Source organism: Rhododendron vialii, chromosome 5a, assembly GCF_030253575.1.
Source record: "Rhododendron vialii isolate Sample 1 chromosome 5a, ASM3025357v1".
NCBI lineage: Eukaryota > Viridiplantae > Streptophyta > Magnoliopsida > Ericales > Ericaceae > Rhododendron > Rhododendron vialii.
In genome coordinates, this window is record NC_080561.1 from 7,244,280 (window position 1) to 7,268,843 (window position 24,564).

The 24,564-nt window shown below is 38.8% G+C and overlaps 2 protein-coding genes across 3 annotated transcripts; both read right to left on the bottom strand.

The window, feature by feature from the left end:
• Positions 1–6,679: 6,679 nt before the first annotated feature.
• LOC131326972 (protein kinase STUNTED) lies at positions 6,680–13,347 on the bottom strand. 2 transcript variants are annotated; one of them, XM_058359913.1, is made up of 11 exons: positions 13,091–13,347; positions 10,515–10,740; positions 10,367–10,434; positions 10,141–10,259; positions 9,923–10,038; positions 9,062–9,562; positions 8,736–8,984; positions 8,488–8,651; positions 8,186–8,413; positions 7,955–8,104; positions 6,680–7,167 (listed from the first exon to the last, which is right to left on the bottom strand). In XM_058359913.1, the coding sequence occupies exons 2-11, from the start codon at positions 10,678–10,680 to the stop codon at positions 6,910–6,912; spliced, it is 2,019 nt and encodes a 672-aa protein (XP_058215896.1). In that variant the 5' UTR covers positions 10,681–10,740; positions 13,091–13,347; the 3' UTR covers positions 6,680–6,909. The 2 variants fall into 2 exon arrangements, with proteins under 2 accessions (XP_058215896.1, XP_058215895.1); XM_058359912.1 differs by lacking the exon at positions 13,091–13,347 and adding an exon at positions 11,022–11,405.
• Positions 13,348–21,066: 7,719 nt separating this feature from the next.
• Positions 21,067–23,416, bottom strand: LOC131327160 (ubiquitin-conjugating enzyme E2-17 kDa-like). The gene is made up of 4 exons (XM_058360180.1): positions 22,988–23,416; positions 21,921–22,048; positions 21,727–21,831; positions 21,067–21,449 (listed from the first exon to the last, which is right to left on the bottom strand). The coding sequence occupies exons 1-4, from the start codon at positions 23,055–23,057 to the stop codon at positions 21,306–21,308; spliced, it is 447 nt and encodes a 148-aa protein (XP_058216163.1). The 5' UTR covers positions 23,058–23,416; the 3' UTR covers positions 21,067–21,305.
• Positions 23,417–24,564: the final 1,148 nt, after the last annotated feature.

Consider the following 24,564-nt stretch of genomic DNA (forward strand, 5'->3'; position numbering starts at 1 on the left):
AGTTAAGTAATTTTTGTGACTTATTGATTCGTCTTGACGCAAAACTAACAAATGCACTTTTTTTTCTTTTGAATAAAGACAAAAATTAAGTTATTAATTGACTTTTAAAGCCAAATCGAGCCTTAATCTTGTTTATGAGTATAATATTGTGTTTTGCCAAAATGAGCCTTAATCTTGTTTTGCCAATATTTGTGCCAAAATGCACATTTTCAGCATTTCCGTTTGTTTTGGATGGAAAGTTAACGGCGGGTGTAAAATTGATGGGTTTTTAAATAGGTCAGGTGTTTTTTTGATAATTTTAAAAGGTCAGGTGCCTATATGTGATTTGTGGAAAAGGTCAGGTGCTATTTTAAAATTTTCCCTTAGTGAAAACGCCCTAACCAATCTATATTATAAAACAGAGCGGTTTTTGTCTATACATATAAACCCAGCACCCTCTACAACCGTCCGATCAATATTTCATGTTAGTTGTAGCCGTCAGATCGAGAGAATACTTCCTAATATAAACTCCTCTAACCTTATGACTTATGACCGGTAAATCCTTTCAATTGATTGTTTTTACGTTGTTTCCTTAAAAAGATTTTTCTATTTAATTTTCCTACCTTCAACTCATAATTTCCTTTTAGGTTAATTTTTCTACATTCAAAAAGGAAACAAACTTTTTTTTGATTCATACACTAAAAGGAAACATTATTTGTTTTTTAAAGTTGATAATTGTTGTTTCCTTAAAACGGAGTAGCACTCACATACGTTTTCCTTCAACAATGAATCTACGTTTTCCTTAATAATCTAATTCGTAAGTTTCTTCAAGAAGAGAAGAAATCAGCTTCCTTCCTAACTTGATTAGAGAAAGAGAAAGGGTCATTACCTTTGCTTTGTCAGAACAAGAGGTAATCAAATCTTTTTATTTTTCTACATGTTCTAATGTTTCTACATGTTCTCTCCCTCTCTCTACGTTAGATGTTTTAAGGCAATTTGGAGTCATATTGTCTGAAGTAGTACACTGTTTCTCAATGGATAATTTTTTTAAAGTTGTAATAAAAAAATGTTGTGTCGCGCCTTTTTTTTTTAATCGGCGTATTGTATCGTGCCTTTAGGCATGGGCAATCACGAAATCCATGATACTGTTTTTGGAGCTTTTCTATGGTCATGACAGTATTACTATTAATTGAATTAGTGGTTTGGTTTGTGATGATATTGATTTTTATATTCATAAATGTGTATGACTTGGTGTATGACCTGCGTAATTGTACATGTCTTCAAGTTCTTTGTTAATACAAATTTTGCTTATCCACAATGAAGGCTTTACTACTTATTATGAGTTAATTGGGGGATTAGGAATTTGTGAAATCGGTTGTCGGTTAGATTTTGATTCACTAAATTATGATTAATATTGTAACGATCCGAATTGGGACGTTACAAATATAGTTGGGGTTCTGATTATAATTCTGACGCATTGTCAGTTTCGGTCAATCAAGGGCAAGGACCTGAAGTTTTTTTTGTAGTCCAAGATATTATTTGTTGATGGGAGTAGAAAAATAATATTTTTATTTTCCTTTCATGTGCTTCCTTTTTTTATAATTCAGATGTCCATACCAATTTTTGTGCACCTCAACTAATCTTGGGGGCTCCACTGCCCACTTGCAGAGAGTTGCAGAGAATACTCAATACCGATAATGCCTCAAAGAGATATGAATATGTTAGCCCCAACAATCTGATGATATGAATATGTTACTTTATTGATGATTGCCATGAAGTTGTAGTTGATATAGCTGCTATGGGTTACTCGACTCTCCTCTCTACCAAGGTAATTTGGGGCTTTTGGCATCTTTGTTTGTGTTGTGCCTAGCTATAAAACGTGCAGGGGCGCACATGTGGTCTTATTGCACGTGTTTGAGTTAATAAATTGTTAAGTTGAGCTTGATTTTTCTTAGATTTCGATTGTGCTCTAACGTAGACGGGCTTACTTGAAATTTAACAAAATGGGGTACCTATTGTCATCTATTACTTCTCTATTTTCTCTAATTCTATTCAATTTTAGGTTAAGAATACGTTGCGCCGTGCCTTCAGGCACGGACATCCACTATTACTCCATATAATTGCAAGGCTGTCTACTTCTGTTTTGCAGCAAATAACAGACTTACCTACTTCGGTGTTACATATAGATTTTTTGAAGTGATTAAATTATTTCCACCTTGGGTGGAAAACCCAAGATTTCCATCATCTATTGTGGGTCCCATCGTGCATTCGTTGTAGAGATCTGAACCGTTGATTTTGTAGGAACCGCAATATAGTACATCGACACAAAAAATCAGCTTAATTGAAAATCGATAGGTGTATCAAAAATTAAATTTTGGTTTATAAAATAGAAGGCCATGGACAACTTAACTTTAAAGAATCATACCATCCATTTTACAAATCAAAATTTAATTTTGAATATTTCTATCGATATTTGATGAAGCTAATTTTTTGCGTGGATATATTATTCTGCGAATCCTACAAGATGAATGGTTCAGATTAACGTAACAAATTCACGATAGGGCCCACAAATTGCGGTGATGGAAACTTAGAGTTTTCCACCTAAGGTGGAAAGAATTTAATCTCTTTTTTGAAACCAAACTGCTTAAGAGCATCTACACCAATAGAGGTAAAATTTGAGCTAAAAATGCTAGTGAGCTATGCACATTTTGTTATCTATTATTTTCAACACTGCATCAATACTAAGCACGGTTGCTACGAAGCTAAATGGACTGAGCCGGCACAACACAGCCCGTTTGACACCTCTACTTTTTTGAAATAAAGGCAAGAGAGTAATTCTACATACAAATTCACCTAGGCAATTACTAACTAAAGAAAGGCATAACAGACCCTTTACTCTTGATGAATACTAAAATTCAAATATATGTAGTGCTTGTTTCATATAGCTTTTTGAGATTTCTAAGTTTTTTTGTCTTTATTCAAAAAAAAAATCACATTTTTTCATTTTGCGTCAAACTTTAAAATTTTGGTTGCTATGTTTTTAATTTGGCATGATTAAAAACCTCCAATTTCGTCAGTATACTTTCTTGCTGATTGGCTCAACTAACAAGCTAGCTAGCAACGGATCATGCAGTCCTCTTCCTGACATACTAGTGGCAATCTTCTACATTTTGGGCTCCCATTCTATTGTTCCACTTCGGTGGCCGTAAGTAGCACGTGATTTGCCTAAAAGGGCACTCTTTCAGCGAGCGGGCGACAAGTTGTTTTTGCCATCCTATTAGGGTAGCCTTATTTTGTGGGATTGTTTTTAGAATAATTCTAACACCACATCTAAATATATACACTCAATCACACACCCACACTTGATAAGCATCTAATAATGTAGATTCTTGATGTGTAAGTCCCTTAGAGCATCCACATTGTAATAAGCAAATTGGTATGGATAAGCAAATTTAACAACGATGCTAAAAAAATACCTCACATTGTAATAAGCAAAGTTACAAGTCTTTTAGCAAATAACCAAATTCCACCCATTCCATAACCAAACTTAACAACTTTTACCAATAACCAAAACTCAATAATCAAACCCAATAACCAAATTCAAAACTAAAAAATTAAAAAACACCACACATTAGAATCGTCTCATCGAGAAGAATAATTTGGTGTGGTCGGGTGCGTGATTAGAACTCGTATGTAATTGGATATAGGTGCATTGCGTATTGTGGGGTTTTTTTTATAGGGATGCAAAAATAACCAATGTGGAGGTAAAGTTTGTTAAGTTTGATTATGAACTAAATGGATAATCAAATGCTGACGTGGCACATTTTGGTTATTGATTTTTATTATCCCCATTGCAGATGCTCTTAGGCCATCCACAATGGTATAATCAAAAGTCAATTGTTGTTAAAGTTAACAATAATGGTGCAAAAAATGGCTCACAATGGTATAATCAAACTTAGCAACATCCTTAGAAATAATCAAACTTTGGGCTTTGGATAACCAAAACTAGCAACCTTTTTCAATAATCAAAATTTGTGAACCTCACACCACATAAATTTATTGGTTCCAAAATTTATATACACGCATATTTCAACTAGTATTTTCTTTTTCTCTTCTTCACATGCTCTAGATCTTTTTCATTTCAGCCACAAACTATATCTCTTTCTTTTCATCCAAAAGTGAAAGCTCATATTTTTCAATCATCTACAATTTAACTCATCGTTGCCGGATTAAGGTATTTCACTCTTCTTTTCCGTTTCTATTTTAGGCTACATTCTTATGAACTTAACTTAAATATGAAAATTGTCTTTATTTGAATTTTTTAAGCATTTGTTAGTTTTGCACCCAATGTTTATGGGTTATTGATTCGTTTCGACAAGAGGAATCGGAAAAGTAATTTTTTTTTTTTTACTTTTACTCAAGTATTTTGAGAAATAATCACTTTTTAGCAAAAAATAATAATTTTTTCAACTAAAAAGTGGTTATTCATTTTTGTTCCCCCCTTTATGGTTGAGTAAATGAAGAACCTTGCAAAAAAAAAAGGAAGGAAGGACCTTGCATTCTTTTCCAAATTCAAGAGCACGTCTGATTTTTTTTGAAAGATTAAGAGAGTGGTGGATTTGTGAAATAGGCTACAGGAATAGGAAGAAAAAAAAGTTTCGGTGTTGTTTTGATAGATAACACTAGGAAGAACACCATATGTTCGATATATTTTTGCCCAAAAAAAAAACCATAATGAAGGGACGGGAAACAAAGGGGGAGAGATAGATTGTGTGAAATTGTAGTGGATTTCTTATTTTGGTTATGGACTAGAAGTGACCATTGTGAACCTTAACATTGTTAAGCTTAGCAACCTCTTAAGTGAATAATCAAAAGCTGACGTGTCAACTTTTGGTTATCCATTTTTGATTATACCGCTGTGGATGGCCTTAGTATGTTGTGTTTGTACATATATGTTGTCGTTTTTATGTAATATTGTACGAAATGTGTGTTTTTAATGTTTTTAGGTAGACCGTATGAATAAGGCGCGTTTGAACGCCAAGGAATGCTCCGGGTGCAACCAAGTACTCAAGGCCACGTGCATCCCCTTGTGGTGCTCAAAAAAATGGTTTGGAGGTTGTTCGGGACGCCCAAGGGTCAAAGGAATTGAAGGACATGTGGGGATTTTACCAAAGCTATTCATTTTCCGACCAGCTGAGGGTAGAATCGTCATATCTTTTGATATACAAATTATCTTGGATCCAAACCACTTGGGTTAGAAACTAGACTCGGCAAGCTTTCCAACGGTCCAAAGAACACCCAAATCCGAGTTCAGGAGTGTTTGGAGCAAGCCCGCAAAATTGCCCAAAAATCTGTCAAGCAAAGCCGGTACCGGTATTGAGGAATTGCCAATACCGGTACCGGTACCCACTGATCAGAGAGCAGCAAAACCAGCCCGTTGAAGCCCGGTTCCGGTACTGAGGAATTTCCAGTACCGGTACTGCTTGAGAAAAATCTACAACTTTTTGTAACTTTTTCAACTTTTCATTTATAGAAAGTTTCCACTTATGGAATATTTTTGGAATATTTTGGGGGAGTTTTTGATCCTTTGTAACTTAACTTTAGAGCCATATAAATAGGCTTGTATTCCATTTATGGAAGAATGACCATATGTTAACTTTAGGCCTAAGTATTCTAGGATTTGGGTTCTCCAAATATTGTTGTTCTTAGTTTCAACCTTCAATATTTGTAAGTTTAATTCCTAATTTGATTTTTTCTCGTTTATTATTGTTGTAGCTACGCTTTGGATCTTTTTTAATATCAAGTTTATTTTCGTTTTTATCGGTTAAATCTCATGTCTCTTTTTAGCTCTATGTTTTGTTCTCTAAGGATGGTTGAGTAGTCTTTTGCCAAGTCTTGGGCTAATCTATCCCAATGATTTAAGTTGTTATTTGTTCTCGAAACTCTCGGGCTTAAAGAATGATTTTCGGAATTGAATTAACCTAGCAATTTTTGGTCTAAACTAAGGGTGTTAACTTCTTGGAATGTTGTGTTGACAAGCGGTCTTGCCTCGCGGCATACCTAGAGCTCTGTCCTCCTACGTGTTTTCGATTAATTAGTACAAATAAGTTAGTTTGATTCCAGTAAATCACATCTTTTGATTAAACGTCGTCTTTAAAACTAAATCTTTCGAGTGTGAGCGCGCGGTCGTGACTCTCACTTGAGTTAACCTCGAGAATTGATATCGGCCTAAGTCACGGGATGGATAATCCCTAGATTTGCCTCTTTTAGTTCATTAAACCCATTTCTAGTCTTTTCGAGAGAAATCTCCACCGTTAAAGTAAAACCGACAGTTGGCCATCTAAACGCTGCAAACCTCATATAAAGCCTACAATCCGAACAAGCTATTATCGATTCTTTGTGATACGATCTCGGTCTTACTGAGTTATTCTGCATTCGACTAGAAGCCCTACGTTTCGGGCTAAACATCCAAGAGTAACCATTCTAAAGTCGTAAGCGACACTCACAATAGGAGTGGGTCCCATACACACTGGGTATGTAGTGTGTACGGGCTATATAAAAGCCAATGTAGTATACATTTAGCTTAGAAAGGTAGCATGAAAATAAACGAGGACGCTGTAACATCATTTGCTGCTACTCTTGCTGCATTTTAGATCATTTCTTCCCATTTTAGATCATTTCTTCCCATTTATATGTATTGTGCAACTTAAACATCCCTCATTCGTAGGGACTCGTTCCTTTCATAAATGAACACAATGTCTATACTTCTACAAATCACCTCATAACTGGGTGCAAACTCTCCCTCATACTGTACAGTGACGACGACACATACCTTTTTTTGTTTTTGGTAATTAAAAAAAAAAATTCTAGCTAGCAGCAGAAATGTCTTGAAAAACTAGCCAAATACATTTTGTTGACCGCGAAAAGAAGCTAATCTAAGCTTGAGGATCGGCTCCATCTTTCTTTCAAGTATTCTTCTGAGGAAGTTCCGCTGCTTTGCTCCCCACTGCTGAACGATGGGGAGGTGTCTTCCATGTCAAGCAACGCAAGGGTCAAATGAGACTCTGCGCTTGAATGGGGATAAACTTCATCGTCAGTAGTTTCCTCGTTTTCTGTACCTCTTCGATCTCCAAACTGGGATTTTACAAATTCCTCTACATCTTTGTCCCCTTTTAAGATGTTTAGTATCTGTTGAACGGACAGGAATTACTCAGTTCAAAGATAACGGATGCAATGAAACAAACCAACAATATTAGTGAAACCAAATTTATCAACAAAGACTCAGTGAAGCCAAGATTTGTATTGCTTATGTCCAGATTTGTATTCCTCCAGCGTCAAAGAGACAGGAGGAAGATTTTGCTGCTGGAAAGGGAACAAATGCTCCAAAGAGCTACGACAGAGTTTTTCTAGTAGGATAAAACCAACTTTCCTCTCTCTCCGTCAAAAGCTACTTCTTAGCCATTTGAACCTCTCAACGAAAAGCCTCATTTCAAAATTCTCGTAAGACCCAAGGAACTCCTAAGACAAGAAGACGCCAAGGAACGGAGTTCCATCAAGCCACCAAGGCCACACCAAAAGGAAGACAGCCGAATGCCTAACGAGCCCTCTGCCACGGAACTGATAAGTTCAACCAAAGAAGAGAGCTATGCTATGACCAAATAGTACTTCCTAAAGTTAATCCATGCCCAATTTGGTGTCCTTCCACTCCAAGTCCAAAATCAATAAGAAACATCCAAAATTAAGCATTACAAAGCCCAAAAACCAAGTCCAAGTTAGTCAAAAAAGTTAACACACGTTCAGCAGAAAAAATCTCCGGTCGGATTCAGCCTGAGCTCATTTGGTAAGAAGCTCAAATTTGCGTCACCATTGCTCTACTCAATGTCTCAATACTAAAAATGAGCTCAAGCTAAATTGACCGGATGTCAAACATCGAGCCAATTTCAAACACTAAGAACCACTAAAGAATTGCTATTACCTGTCTCATTTTAGGACGAAGCCGAGCTGATCTTATGAGGCAGAACCTAACTGCAAGAGCCATTCTCTGAATTTCAACCTCATCAATATTGCCATCAAGATTAGGATCCAGAATGCTTCTTAGATCTCCACTCTCAAGCTTTGGTTTTGCCTGAATATGAACTACTTAGTCCCATACCAGTAAATAAAGCTTGCAGGAAATAGAAGCTTCTGTTAAGGAAAAAGGCCTTACCCACATGACCAAGCTTTCTTGGCCTTTGGTAGACTCCGAACTGATCGGTTTCCTCCCTGATAACAATTCAAGGAGAACCACACCAAAAGAGTAGACATCGATCTTGTCACTGACTTTCCCATACATAAAATACTCGGGAGCAAGATACCCAAAAGTCCCTACTACATCATTGTCTGTAAGGAATGATGAATCTGACGGCCCCCATATTGCTAACCCGAAATCAGATAGCTGTCACAGGAAAACATAATAAATCGTCAACATTGTAGATTGAAACAATATGAATGTTCAACTGCTTGAAGTACCTGTGGTTCGAACTCATCGGAAAGAAGGATATTTGAGGACTTGACATCTCTGTGAATCACTGGGGGAGAGCATTCATTGTGAAGGTAATTCAGGGCTTCGGCAATCCCAACAGCTACTTTGCATCTCACTTCCCATGACAATACTGATTTTTCTTTGCTATTACCTGTTTCAGAGACCAACCATCAATTAGCATAGTTTCTATTGATCATTACACATGGAGAGAGACGAGTTTTCAGAGAGGCGTTACCGTGTAGGTTCTCCTCTAGATTTCCTTTGGGCAACAAATCATAAACAGAGATCAGGGCATTATCTTCAACACATAACCCAATCAAAGGTGTGATGTTTTTATGACTCAATGAGGTCATAACATCGACTTCCCGAGTAAAGTCCTTCGATGACTCTTTGGATGACTTCAAAACCTTGACTGCCACCGGCTTCCCATCCGGAAGAATCCCCTTATACACGCAGTTACACCCTCCTTTACCGATCAGCTTATCTGCGATGGAACCAAATATTTGAAAAAATGATCCACTCAAACAAAACCAAGTTAATTCATATTGGAGGGGATGTAACCTGAGGAGAATTCCGAAGTAGAAGTTTTCATGACATCGTAGCTAAACCATTTGCAGCCGGATGAGTTTTTTAGGAAGAGCTTCTCCAAATTCTCTAGTAGCTCACTTGTATCTGTAGTGCAGTTACTCTGTGGTGAGAAAGGACTTCCGGTTTCGATTGGAGTCATTGGACTAAAACCACCTTCCTTGGATAGAGGACTCTGTGGTGGAGACCGGTTAGGTAATCGCATTACCCACTTCACAACCGACATTTTGCTCGCTTCCTCTGCTAGAGGACTCACTGTGCTGAGCAGTGGCCAACCAGGCCTCTGCTCCCCGAAATCCTCCGATGCAAACGAAAACGAACTCGTAGAAAGTGCTTTGTCTTTTCGAAGAGCGCTGAAATTTTCAAGGCTGTGTCTGGCAATCTCTGATGTCTCGGAATCACCGAATTCAGTCCGGGTATCTGTCAGTGCTGGATTCCGACTGAGGACAAAACTCGGCCTGGGATCTCCTTCATGACCTGAAAACATAGAAACGCAAAATTTAACACACAAAAAAAAATTCTATACTACCCGAAACCCCGTCCCAACCCATCAACAAGGTATCAACTTCCTCTCCATAGAAATCGAACCCGCAACCTCACTACACCTATGTGCAGCTACACAACCACTGGGCCAATTGCCCCGGTTCATGGCAACACATCTATATGTGCTCATTTGTTTACAAGAAAAACAATCAAATCATCAGCCTTTATGAATAATTAGTGTAATGAAGAAAGTCAAACCCATTTAAACCTGTTTTTGGTAGATGGGAGAAAAGGATGGGATGGACACAAACAGACCCTTAGATTGAAAAAGAAAAATGAAAAGAAGAAAAGTACCTGGTGGTTGGTTATTGGAAGATCTTCTGAAGACAATTTTGCCATTGTGGATAGCCAAGACATCAGTGGTTGGAGGGAGGCGCTTTGCGCAGTACTTGGCAACAGAAGTCCAAGTCCTGAGAAAAAAACAACCAATTTTCAAAAACACACACACACACACACAAAAAAAAAACATCTCAAACTAGTGTCCAGATTTTTGCTTCCAAAGTTCTCCTTACCTGAGAGGGTTTTCTCTGTACACACCCACAACCACAGCCGCGGCGCCGCGGTTTTTCGCCTCTCTCACCAGAACCTTTCGGATTGAGCTTCCTTTCGATACGTGACCTGTTAAATCTACCTGAAACCCGAATATGGGATACATTGAAATCGAAAAAATCAGTGCTTTTACTCATTAATTTCCATTTTCTGGCAAAAAGAAGACTCTTAAGTATTCGAAAACCCAACCTTTTTTACAGTGCATAGGCCTTCGTAAACTTCTAAATACCCATCCAGTAAAGGCTTCTTTTTTGAATCTGAAATGAGAAACCCAATTGAATTATTTGAAATTTTCTTGGGTTCTAAACGAAAACATAGTCAACTATATGTGCATTACCTAAATCTCTTGAGACATGAATTGCAACTACATGGTCTCCTGGATCTGCTACTTTGACAAGGGCCCAGTCGAGTAACTCTCTGCTCTGACCGTCGATCCCGATTCCGACCAACACGCTCCTCCCCCTCCTCCCGCCGCCCTCAGCAGCCGCCACCTCAACCGGCATTTCGCCTTTCTTGAGAATCTAATCTCACTGTTTCATTACATTTCCAAACTCTTCCCCATCCTGAATTTGTATAACACGTCGATACACCATGTTATATCACGAGATGATTGAAGGTCTAATCTTGGAATTCAAAGCATACCCATTAACGGTTACAAACAGAAAATCCAAAAAGAAGAGTGCTTTAAATATTTCAAATGGAGGAAAATCCTTCCTTTTTCGCAATGAATTAAAATTGCAGAAACCCCACAAAAAGACAGATTGTGTAGATATGGTATGGATACATTAATGTTTGATGGGGATAAAATTAAATGCGTGGTGACAAGGAGGAAAAAAAAACCCACCTACTATGGGAATGCATATGTCATTGAAGCCCATGGGAGATTTTTTAAAAAGATGCCGCCACAGACAAGTATACCTGCCCTCGGGCCTCAACTAACAAATAATTGGAAATTGGAAAGGTGTGGGGGTAATGGTGATGAAAAAGCTTAGTTGAGCAAATGGGATTTTTTTGTATTTCAAGAATTGTTTAATGAGATTTGGAGAATCTATAGGGGACCTGGGGAAGTGATTAGAGGAGAGAGAAACGGAGGTGAAAACCGTCGGTGGGTAGGAGAGAGAGAATTTCCCTGGAAAAAAGGACACAGAAAGTTGAGTGTAGAGAGAAGAGATATACCCGGGAAACCCATGGTATCAAGAAAATGAGGGGCTGAGAAAGGTTCAAATATTGATCAAGAAAGAGAATCCTCATGCAAAATGTGTTTCTTTTTTAAATGATGAAAATGATTTTTTTATTTAAAATCATGTAATGATAAAAAATTGTCCGTTTGTTCTATAGTGACTGACATAGCCCTCTAGTGTCTAGTCAAATTTTGGGTGGTGAGGTACGACAGATTATCCAGTGCCCCAAGGGCAGGGGCAAGGACGGGCGGCCATGTTTGGTTTGAGTTTTGGATGGAAAAATGAAAATAATAGTTAAAGAGAATAGTTATTGAGACCATGTGCGGAAGGAGGGAGATCAGATTTAGAGACCCAAAGCGAACATAGTCTCAACTCCTATTTTCACCACGCATTTGTATGGGCGTATTGGGGTACGAGAGCTGATTCAGCGCCCAAAGGTAGGGACAACATAACACATGATGCCCCTACCAAATGTGTGGTTGGGACAGGAACACGTGGTGCCCCAACTCCTACTTCCACCACGCATTTGTTTGGGGCACTTTGAGTCTCTGTCCCTTTGGGGCACTAAGAGTCCCTGTCCCTGGGCAGTGAATAATTTTTCGTGGGTTTAATGTGGGTTCTTTTTCTGGTCCCTGAGAGCACAAAAATACACAGGAGAACGTGCTTTTTCTGGTCCCTAAATACACAGGGGCACATGCGCAGACTCGTCCTTGGGAAAGGTCCATGAGAGTTTTTCCTCAAACAAAAAAACTGTTCATGATCTGATATTTACGGTAAAGATTCAATTGGATGTATAGATCTTACGTACCAACATACCCAAGTGTATCTCAACATTGATCTTGAATTCTGAAAGTTTTCTGAAAATAATTTCTAGAACTGTAGCAAGACTAATGATCATTTACCTTGTTTGTTTGGGATCTAAAAACCCCGGCATGGTCTCTAATAATTTTTTCTCTCTCTTTCCTCATTACTTTCAAAAATCTCCCTTAAAACCCTCAAACGAATAAGGTTCCTTTTGGTGAATCCATTGAGAAATATTAGTGCAGGCAAAAGGGCAATACCCATGTATACCATTTAACCAACGCGTGTGTTTATATGCAAATATATGCGAGAAAAATGTGGTATGATACTAACTGTCCCTAGTATGGAATGAGGGATGCTGCTGAGCATACGGTTCAGATTTATATGCGCTCAAATTCAATCCGAGCCGTCCGTGCCGAGATGAACGGCCGTATCGGCCGCTCTACACGGTGTAGCGCGGGGGATGCTCGGCAGCATCCACATTCGCCCAAGTATGCTCTTGGTCTTGCTTACATAAGTTGGTGGTTAACTTAGCATTATCTAGTGCAATTGACTTTGAAGAGTAGGTTGTAACAAGAGCTTTGTACCATATTCAATTATGAGAATGGATGAGTTGTGGCAACTGTGTTTTGATTGATACCAAACTTCAGAACCAAAGCTATTGACTTTGGGAAGCAGAAATTCCCAAATTTCACAGTACTTGAAAGTTTTTTACCTCAATCCCCAAGTAAAAAGGCCAAAAGGGGATAATGTTTTTGGAACTCAACAACTGGAATTGTGAAGGGAAAACTCCTGGCCACACCGGTTGAACCGAATCAATGGTCCAACGGAACCAAGGGGGCGTTTTCATCGGAGTTTTTTCTTTTCCTTCTTAAAACTGCTTAGTATTGCAAAATTTCTAACATAATCACGAAATCATAAGGATTTGCACCTGTTAAAACTCCTGGAGGATCCTCGCTCTTGTTTTGGGTCTTTCTGATCAGCTCTTCTCAGTCGATAACGTTTTATCTTTTTGACCGTCTGGCTGCTGCTTAACTAGAACGTGTATGTTCGCGCAAGTGGGCGGTGAAATTGGGTTCCCAAGAGTAGGCGTGGCATGTGTACGTAAACCTGGCAGAACACCTGAATTAATATATATACATACACGATACCATCTCTTTTCATCTACTCTCATGTAGTTGATGTGTTTGTCTGGGTTATGCAAACTCGATCCTTATTTAAATCTTGCAACATATGCCAATACAAAGGTGATAGGCATCGTTTTTCTTATCTCTTTATCTGAAGTGGCAAAGTTATCCACCAATTCTAACCCTGTACGAGACGTTGCCCCCTTCAAATTCAAATACTTCTTTTTCACTCGTCCAAAGTGGTCTCTTCCTTTCTTTCTAGTGGTCCGAAGAAAATCTTCTGAAAGAAGAGAGCGGGGAATTAAGAGAGATTATTTTGTGCCCTTGGGCCACTACGTGACGGTGCCCCAAGCCTCTCCGCATCACACATTGTTGTGGAGTCCTCACACTTAGTTTCGGACCCTACAAATATGTATGGTTGAAGAAAGACCTGGGACACCACGTGACGGTGTCCCGGAGGCATTGAATAATTTTTCGGAAAGTACGATGACCATTGACCCACAAACGTCCTACATGGGCTCAAGTCCACATGGGGAGATGGATGTAATGTCACCTCGGGTAGAAAAGCTAGCCCTTTAACATGAGAATGAAAGCAAGTATATTGCCAAAGTAATCCTTCCACGTAACTAAGGATTGGTTTGGTGGTTTTAGCTTGTGACTTAAGGGTTCGCTGCTCTTTAAGGTTTCGAATTCGATTCTTCTACCTACCAACTCTTGGAACAACCTCACCCCCACACGTAAACATATAAAACGGTTGTACGAGAGATTGCAGGAATTAATATATTGCCCAAAGCTTAGATATGGTAATTTGCCCACAAATATGTTATATGGAATATCCAAAAAAAAGGGCATTTTTTTAATCAAAATTTTCATGTTTAGTAAGTTGTTTTCCTTATTGTCTTACATATATACTCCCTGTATCCCATAATTTTATTTAGGGAAATTTATAGAAATGGTCCTCCTAGTTTCATTCGAGTCTTATTTTCGTCCTCCAAGTATCAATTACAACTCTTTTAACCTTCAAGTTTGGTTTTTGTACCAAATTGGTCCAATTGATAACTTTTATCAGCCAAATTGGACGGAAAAAATCTAATTGATGGCAATTTGCACGTTGCAGTTCGTACCAAGTTGGTCCAATTGATGACGTCTTCCCTCAATCTAATTTTTTCCATCCAATTTGGCTGACAAACGTTATCAATTGGATCAACTTGGTACGAAAACCAAACTTAAAGGTCCAAAAAAGTTGTAATTGATACTTGGAGGATGAAAATGAGACTCGAATGAAACTAGGAGGACCATTTCTATAAATTTCTCTTTTATTTATCTATTTTTGTCCATTGTGTTTCTAATCGGATCGGAGGATGATGTACTTTGACGTGTATAATTTACTACTAATTTTTTCGCCAATTAGAAGACTTAATTGAGATCTCTTTTTTTGGATCAACAGTCAAGCAATTTTCATTGTAAATAGTACCCGAAAGTAAAAGATTACATCACAATGGACAGTAATGAACCAAAACTACGCCTATCAAAATAATTCACTGCTTCTGTAGTGCAGCTAGCTAGTCCACCGACGGAATGTTAAATAAGACCACATGTGATAGACTTGCCAAGTCCATGTCTATAGCCCTTGTATACCCTACCACAAAACAATAGCACTGAAAAGTGTTTGGATTCTTTCGGGTCCAAGTTTTGGACTGGACGGGCCGAATAGCTCAAATATGGACAATGCATTGGTATAATCAATGGTTAGGATATGTTCTGAGGTTCTTACCGGTAGGCAAGAGCCTCTGAGCAAAATTCGGACCATTAATTATCCCTACTCTCAAAGTTATTTTATTTATCCCTACTCTCAAAGTTACTATTTTACTAGAAAATAACAAGAATCATTAATTAAATCAGAATTATTATAAGAACTTCACCATAAGCAATTATTACAACAAAATAATCAGAAAATTGCCTATAACATAAAACAGACCAAGCACACAATAGTCGCCTCATTAAAATTATCGACGATGAAAAAATAGACAAAACGCACCGATAAAAGATGAGAAGGTGAACCTCCCCCTGAAAAAATACATACAATTCAAAGGGGACACGCTATGGATGATAGTTATGTTATCGATATCCCTGTTTAGATAAATCATGCTAATTTTTTGAAAGAATAATTCGTCTGTCGTGATCTACGAAAAGACATGATTAATATGATTAGATAGATGACACCGTAGTGAGTTTCATTTTACGTAACCTAAAAGATCACACGAGGGAAAAGTGAGAATTTTTTGATGTTGTGATCTGATCATTTGGTCGACATTTCCAAAGAATCAAATCTTAATTGCATGTGCTTTAAGGAAGAGCTAATCGAATAGAAGACAACTTTCGGTGGTACAAAACAGAGGACTCATAACTCATGGTTGGAAAGGAATTTGGGAATAGATGGTTCCAAAAAATAAAAGAAGAGGAGGCCCCACATCCAAAACAAAGTTTACAAAAGTTTGGGAAAGGAACAAAAAAATGGGTTTTCCTTTTTCTCTTTTTGGAAGACAGATTTGTCCCTTGCTTTTGTCCAAAGGAATGTTGGTACAATAAATGTGTCCTTCCATATGAGATATTTATTTTTTTAAATGAAGAGTGTCCGGAGCCGATTTGCTCGCACGTCGGACTAGTTTCAACATCCCATTCCACAATTGTTGCACATTTTACGCATTGGAGTGAAATAACCCCAAAAGTTACTGGCAAGAAAATCGAACCATATTCTTCCATATGATATACCCATAGTATCAAACTAAACGATTTAAAGTTAATACTAGGGCTCAATAAAGTGTACGCAATTGGGGACACATCAATTTTGCTTCAAGATGACAAGCCAAATTTGTTTTTGTTTTTAGTTTTTGTTTTTGAATTGTTACCATGTTTCTCTGCCTTTTTTTTTTCTACACCTTCCACAAATTCTCGATTCAAGCACAAGTGACTACAAATTAATGGAACGAGTAGCGGTAGACACTAAGAGCACGTTTGGTTGCTCGATGAAATTGGCGGAATTAGGTTTTTTTATCATTAAAACCCAGTTATCTAATATTTCGCTCTTCAATTTGAGGACGCGATGGTATAGTGTGGCAAGACAATATTGTCTGTAAGAATTGATTGACTCTGGAGACGTGAGATATATAGTCCAATCCGATCTTCCAATACTTCTCTTATTTATTCTAAGCGCGGTTAATATATCTCTTTGACAATCGAGCATGTTCCGAACTTTTATTCTAAGTGTGGTGTAAATCCCCTTTGCTTCTTCCATCTCTTCTTCATGGGATTCGGTTAACTTTTGTGATTGGTGGAGCTGTATTTTGAATACATTTCAGTTAAGTGTTAGTGATATCGTTGTATCGATAAGGGTGCGCTTCTTGCATCTATCTGCTGGTTCTTGTGGAAAGCCCGCAACAGAGCCCATTTTGAAGGCCAAGGTTGGGATAGTGTCAGGATTTTGGAGAGGGCTTCTGAGCTTTGTTTGGAGTTTGAGGTTGCAGTAGCTTCTTCTCGGTCCTCCTCTGCAACCTCTTCCACGACATCTCCTCCTATGTGGCATTTGCCGCCAGCTGGTATTATTAAGTTCAATGTTGATGGCGTTGTTGGTAGGGAAAATGGTTTTGTTGGTGTTGGGATTGTGGCTCGTGATCATTCAGGCAATATCTTGGGTATGGTATCCATTCCATTCCCTGGTTTTTTCGCCCCAAGAGCTGCTTGAAGCATTGGATTTTCGTGAAGCTTTGGTTATTGTTGCGAACAAAGGTTTTTCTAACAATAATGATATAGGTACCAACGGCCGGGGAGGGAAATCGTACCGACCGACCGGCCGCGCCGAGCCGTCTCCGGCACCGGACGGCCGTATATACATACACGAAAAAGAGGTGCTCGGATCAATCACCCTACACACCTCGGATGCCGTTGATTCTCACGTAGGGCCCCTCGGTTTTTTATTTTAAAATTTTTGGAAGGCTCGGATCAGCCGTCCGGTGCCGGAGACGGCCCGCCGCGGCCGGTCCGTACGATTTCCCTCCCGGCCGGTCGGTACTCATAGCAGTACTCTTTTTCTAACATTATTATTGAAGGTGACTCAGTTCAAATTGTTCAAGCACTTATGTAACCAGGAAAAACATTCTTCGATTGTACCTCTATTCTCTTGAATTGTTTAGAGCTTCTTCCATTATTTTCCTCTTGTCCTTTTAAATATGTTAAATAGTCTTGTAATAGGGTAGTCTATTCATTGGCTAAGCAATCTCTATTAGGTGTTAGATTAAAGAATTGGGGGGTCCTGTCCCCCAATATCAATCTAATGTTGCCCTTGCTGATGTTAGGTCCTCGGACCATTATTCCACATAAATAATATCTCAAGATTTTCCGAGGAAAAAAAAAAATTGATTGGAAAACGGAAAAAGACATTAGGACGACTTAACAATAATGTTGAACAGTTGTTGAATAGACGTAAAACGAGATGTCAAATTAGTTGGGAGATTATTTTCATGATTAGGACTACTTAACAATAATGTTGAACATACGCATATTATAACAATTGAAGATAATTAACTTTTAGTCTCAATCAACGTCCCCAAGGCGTTAACCCGAGACTTGGGATTTTGCTCGATCTCTTTTAAGATTTTATGTTCGATTTTTCTTGAAAACAATTGTTGGAGCCACCCCACCTCACGTGTAACAATGAAAAGAGCTGTGGTTGGGACGACAGGAATTAATTTGGGGTGCGTTCGAGCTGATCCGGAACACCCTGCATTAAAAAAGAAAAAGAAACATATAAAAGTCTCAGTCAACCTTCTGTTATTTTTTGAATGAGGTATGGCAAGATATCTTGGGTTTTTTCACGAAGCTGTGGTCCCCAAATACTAATTTATTTCAGAAAGACTACTCCACCGTTCTATTTCACTGTTCTCCAACTGTTCTTAATTTCACCATTTAAAAGTATTTTGGATGGTCTGAATTTTAAAAGACTCTTTTAGAAAAGAAAATTTTTTTTTTAAATCCGGACCATTGATTTTCGAAACGGATGGTGAAATTGAGCGTTGAGGCAGAAGAAGCAGTGAAACAGAGCAGTCAACGGAGCACTGCTGCATTTATTTTCTTCTTCTTGCGGTAGGCATACCATTTGTTTTGCATCTCAACCACCCAAGTTTTTCCCAAATGAGTTCTCTATTCATAAGATTTGACAAGAATTTATTTTCAAAGTACTACGTACTGTGAAAGCTACCTATGCTAGCTGTAAGAAATTGATGATATTTAATTCAAGGGGTTGATGAACTAAGACATTACCTAAACACAACTAATTAAAATTACCAGAAAAGATAACAAGACTGATTGATTGCCTTAAATATTAATTACATTTGCTCGTACTTTTTTCACCAAACCATAACTTCTCCTTCATCTTCCCCTAATATAACGACCAATGTTTACCTACCCAAACCCTAAGGGTTAATTCAAGTGTTGAGGAGAGCATAGCTAACTAAAACCATAAGTCTCTTGTTCGACTCTTATTACGAGAAAAAAAATTTGGGTCAGTTTCCCTGCTAGCGAAAAGTCTATGTGAAATAGTTGTGGAATGGGGATTCGATTTATGGTGCGTCCAAGTTATTTAAGATTGTGGTTGGTAGGATCGGTTCCGGATTATAACAAAAGAAGAGAAAAGTTTACCTACCGCTTCATCAATATCACCTTAATCTATTTGGAGTCCACTTTTTGGTTACATTAGTTTTTTAAGATAAACCAGAAGTATTCTATTAACTCAAGTAATAGTTAACAGGGAGCAGAATCACTTTTTGGTTATGTAATTGATTTGGAGGAAATAAATATTTACACCGGCGATGTAAAAAATTTAATCTCCATTTAAAATTGATTTTTTGGGTTAAATCTTGAATCTGCTCTAGTCAACCTTCTCATTTTGTGTCACTCCGGCCAAGTCACTTAATTCATGTGCGAATGCGCAATAGAACGGGAGCGCGAGCATGAAACCAGCTTTGAAACTCATTCTAAACTCCTAAAATCCGTGAGAACGAGGATCGAGAGCGCGACCGCATTGTATCTTAATTAAAGGATTATGCAACTAAGGTCACTCTTCAAATTAAAAGTCCACAAAGATGATAAGATGGCGCAACGTCACGTATGATGTTGGATTAACACGTGGACTGCGTGTACTAATAAGAGTTGACTACGTGGAAAGATGAAAAAGATTGAAACCTGTTGGAATGGGCCTTGAATCTGTTTTAAGGTTAGATTGTTTTAAGGAGAAAATTAAAGGCATGAATCTGTTTTAAGGTAGATTGATGGGGTGTTTCCGTGTTTGTGTTGGGATTTCAGCATTTGCCTTGTCGCACATTGGTTAGTTATAAAATTTGTTTCTACCTTATATGACGATGCATCTTATTGGCCGGGCTTGTGATGCAGCTAGATCCAAAAAGAGGTTTGGCGCGCTCGGGGAAAAGGGCCTAGCGCATGGCCATTTGAAAAAAAAATTTATTCAGAATCTAGTTACTAGTTAGCCGTGTAAACCCCTAAATTTGATTCTCGCACACATACTATAGAATCCACGTTTTGCTAAAAATCCGAAACCGATTTTCTTCCTGTCAAAGATCTTCTGATTCTGATGATAGATGGAAAACGTGTACTTAATTAGTGGGTTGATTGAACTGATTTGATTTTGCTTTCCAAAACCAAACACTCTGTTCTTTCTTATGTGCAGAGGAGGCCGCGATAGAGATTTTTGAATTTTGGCATGTTGGACAGGGCCGCGAAACCTCTTGAAGAGAGTGACATAGTTCACGACTCATCTCAAATGCAGCAACCGTTCTTTGATTCGGTAATCTGTATTTCGATGACAGATTTCTGAGGCAATCCGTTCCATCTTTTTTCAGCAATTTTTACAACTGTGAAGCTAGAGAGGTTAGAGAGTGAGAGAGAGACAGACTTTTCATGCAAAAATCCTGGGGAAAAAAAAGGGAGGACGAAGTCAATAAAAAAGAACAAGGAGTCTTTTTAATGGCATTTTTACTGGCCGGTCCAGACTTGTGGACTTATTATCGGTCGATGTTTCTATTGAACTTGTAAGTTCTTTTAGATTTTTGTTGGTTGTTTTGTTCATACACTTGCTAACTACCAAACCGTCGTTTATGGTCGTAACAAGTGATTGAAAGCCCTACGGGCCTGTTTGTTTGCCCGACTTTGAGTATCGAATTGGACTATAAATCCAGTTTCGAAACTTCTGTAGTCAAAAGACTCGAAACCAAGGATCTTGTATCCTACGTTTGAGCGAGTGAAACTTCTGTGGTCCGAAAACTATTTTTCAAACACGCAATCTCACAAGAGCCCTAGACATACCGCGTACCACCGGGAGTGTGGTGCTACTGTTCATTCATCCCCGTTAGTCCGAGGAGATTACATCATATACTATGACATTAGATTTTCCTTCATCGTTACTCGACTTGGAAGAATCATTATAAGTTCATCATATTTGAACACTAACTGCTTCTTTTTTCCCAAACAGAGATTTGAAAATCAATAACTAGGCATTATGTCAATAGTGCACAGATAAAATAGACCCCACTTGTCATCACTAACCAATATTAGTGGCAAATCAGATGGTTTCCAATTATGGTCACCCAAGTATGGCTCGAACTAAACATTCAACAGTGGGTCGGAAACATCAAGCCCAGGCGAGTTGCTATGCTGGTTGCCCCTTCCTACCCTTTTTTGAACAATTAATTGATTGACGGAGAAACTCAAGTATAGTGGACAAGCTTTTATTCCCAAGCAAAGAGGTGCTCCCACCCACAATTACAGCCTTACGATGGGACCTGTTTATTTGTAAGCCAAACAGGCCTTTTGAATACCTCAGAATTGAAACAGGACAAGAAGAAAGATACTAATTTTTTGAAGAACATTTACTTGATTGAAAAGTAAATATTGAAGATATAACAGCAAACATGGGGGAAGGTTTTTGTTTTTGTTTTTTGTTTTTTGTTTTTAGCCCATGGCATACTTCTGGGTCCAGCTTCTAGCAGTGGATTCATACTTGACTTTATCAGCTTTGCACATGTGAGCAATCTCTGGAACAAGTGGATCATCTGGGTTTGGATCAGTCAGAAGTGAACATATGGAGAGTAAAACCTGCAAAAAAAAACACCAAAAAACGTCGTTACGCGTACTTCTATAAATCCGGAAGCCCTGAAGTCACGAGACAAATCCCAGTAATTCCAAGGATTTTTCGCCGGCAGTGGGAGTTAAACCAGCGAGCTTCAGGGGTGAGCCCCTTGCCTGCTGATATGCTCTCACTTCACCAACCCCTCGGGCTTGACAAAACTTCATAGTTAAGGCCGTGTTTGGATTTCGCAGAGTGAAAGGACAATGATAGGGAGACTAAAGAATCAAGAATTGAAGTTTTCACCTTGGATATGGTAAGAGCAGGGCTCCACTGTTCCTTGAGTATGTCCAAGCAAATGTTCCCGTTGCTGTTTATATTGGGGTGGAAAACTTTGGTCCTAAACGCAACCTGCAACCAGTTTTTCACAGATCAAGCACGTTTGAAATAAAGGAGTCGTGAGTAAAAGCGTAGAGCAGAACCAAGTTCAGTATACATACCTTTGGAGGTTTGAATGGATAATCAGGTGGGAAATGGATAGTCACGAGGAATACTCCGTTGGCATAAGGGCTGTCGGTTGGACCGATGATTGTTGCTTGCCAATGGAACATATCCTCTGCTACAGGACCTAAAAACCATCGCCAATCGAAGAGCTGTACCGTTAGAGGAAGAAGAAAGAAGAAGTTTTGGAAAGCTGCAAACCAATCGAGCCAAGTCGAATACTTTAGCATGTGTGGTTGGCTCGTTCATTATTGAGTTCAATTTGAAGCTCGAGCTCGGGATTGAAGTTACAAACCATGTTAAAATTGTCAAAAGTACCAAAACAGAATTTCTCAAGAGTCATTTCTTTTTTAGCTTTTAAAATTGTTAAGTGTGTAAGCTAAGAGTAGGGGTGATTTCGGTTAGGGGAAGAGTTTCGAAGACCAATTTGGTTCGGGGTGAATATTTCCAGGACCAATCCCGACCAGAGTTAAGTTTGGTTTGGTTTGGTCCGGTTAGGGATGGGGTCCATACAGTCGGGAATTTCAGAAATTTCGGTCTATCCAAAATGGGTCTTAGTTGGGCCAAATATAAAACTTGACAGTGGGCCAAACTCCTCGGTTTATATAGCTGGTTCAGTTCGATCCTAATCAGTCCATTTAATTTCGGTTTGGTTCGGTTAAAATTCCAGTCACCCAAGACCGAACCGAAAATTAACTTTTTTCTTGTTCCAAAACCGAAACCGGGTAAAAACCAACCGAAACAGGTCGAGATCCAACAGTTTTTCCTAACACCCCTGCTAAGAGGGTCCAGTGGTTTTTTCTAACACCCCTAGCTAAGAGCAAAGTTTGTGACACAACTTACGAGACGAAGGAAGTCATAAGATGCGGCGTTGAGCCAAAACCAACACCCACATCAAGCATCAAGCATCAAGCGTAAGTACATAATAACCGAGCCGGCCTCATGCTAAGCCCACTCAGCTCAATTAATTACTGAGCTCGAACTGATGTTCGAACTCAGCTCAAATACACAAACGAACAAGGTACTACGACGAGTTTTGGTGGACCCGAAATCAATGTGTTTGTACCTGCACTGCAAGATGTTGGTGGGTCTCTCTGCAAGTCCTTAAGCTCCTTGGAGATTCTTTTTGAAGCCATTAATGGAGCAATTTGTGGAAACTGATAGGAAATCCAACAAGAGGGAGTATTGGGAATCAAAGGAAAAGATCAAACAATCTACGAAAACAAGAAAACAGAAGGTGGTGTTTATATAAAGGGAAATGGTGGTGGAGGTGGAGGGGGACACAGAATTTTGAGAGGAAGTAACGGGTAAGGTCCACTGATTTTAAAAACCTATCAAAACTTGTAAAAGTAAGTATAGATTCCAGCAAAAAGGTGGAAGTAAAGAATCAAAAGGGTTCTCAAATTTGAAAGCAACAAGAATTTCATTGGGAAATTGACAGCTTGAAAAGACTCTTTCAGCCTCGAAACGTAGTTCGGCTAGCACCTTCGAGTATATAGTGACAAGAAACCAGCAACCCAGACTTAAAAGGGCATGTCACGTCACGTGACCTCCTAATCACCAAGTCACGCAAAAATTAGCAAATATCAACTACACAGTGACCCTCGGTGGACGCTCCTATGGTGTCATGTCGATTGCAATAGTAACCTGTTTTTGTAGAAAATCCAATCTTTCACTATGATATCGAATAGCGGTCCTGAATTCTAAAAACTCAACCTCCAAAGCAAAGTATGAAGTTTTTTTCCCACTTCCGAGCAGCCTATAATCACATCCAAAATTAATGAAATTCAAGATCCAAATATGAAAAGGAGAATCATACACTACTTTAATGATCTAGAATAGGGATGGATATCAATGATATTATGGCCACTAGTTGTAATTGGTGGGGGGGGGGGGGGGGGGGGGGGGGGGCTGAAACTTAGTGAAAGATACCGGGCAAAAATCCAATCAGGAATCTCAGGAAACATAATAAGTTTTGACAAACCAACAATATACGTTTTACTTTCTGGAGGGAAATGATATTCGTCCTGAACCCAAGGGTTGGTCCGGTTGGTTGGTGGATGTTTTCCCAACAATTGTCCAGGGTTCTTGGAGTCAGGCCGTAAGAAATACTGTAAATTTCTAGCGAATCCCCTAGTCCCGGCAGAGATGGCATGCCTTTGACTTGATCGGAAAAGGGATTAGTCGAGGTATGCATAAGCTGGTCCAGACACCCGTGATCGTTAGAAAAAAGAAAGAAAGATATTCGTGCTCAGCTGAAACCACACGTTGAAAGAGAATCACAGGCCCAACTTTTTCAGTCAATGGACAAATGAAGGCATCAACTTCGTGGAATCCAAAATCAAAAGCAAACAGCTGCAACATTCGGTGCGCCAAGCAAACAAGGATCAGCCCACAGTATACACCTTGGATTTGCCTAACTTTCCCTTATCAAAATTTCCAACTTTATTCCTTTCACAAATCTCTGTGGAAGTCAAATTTGTACGAGCTACTATCTAGATAAGCACAGTAAAATTTTATGACAAGCAAAAAATACCAACTCAAGATAGAAATCATGACCTACCAACTCAAGATAGAAATCACGGCCTGACGCGATGCCAGTCTTGTCGTCGAGTAGTTATTTAGTAGTTTTGAAAAACCATC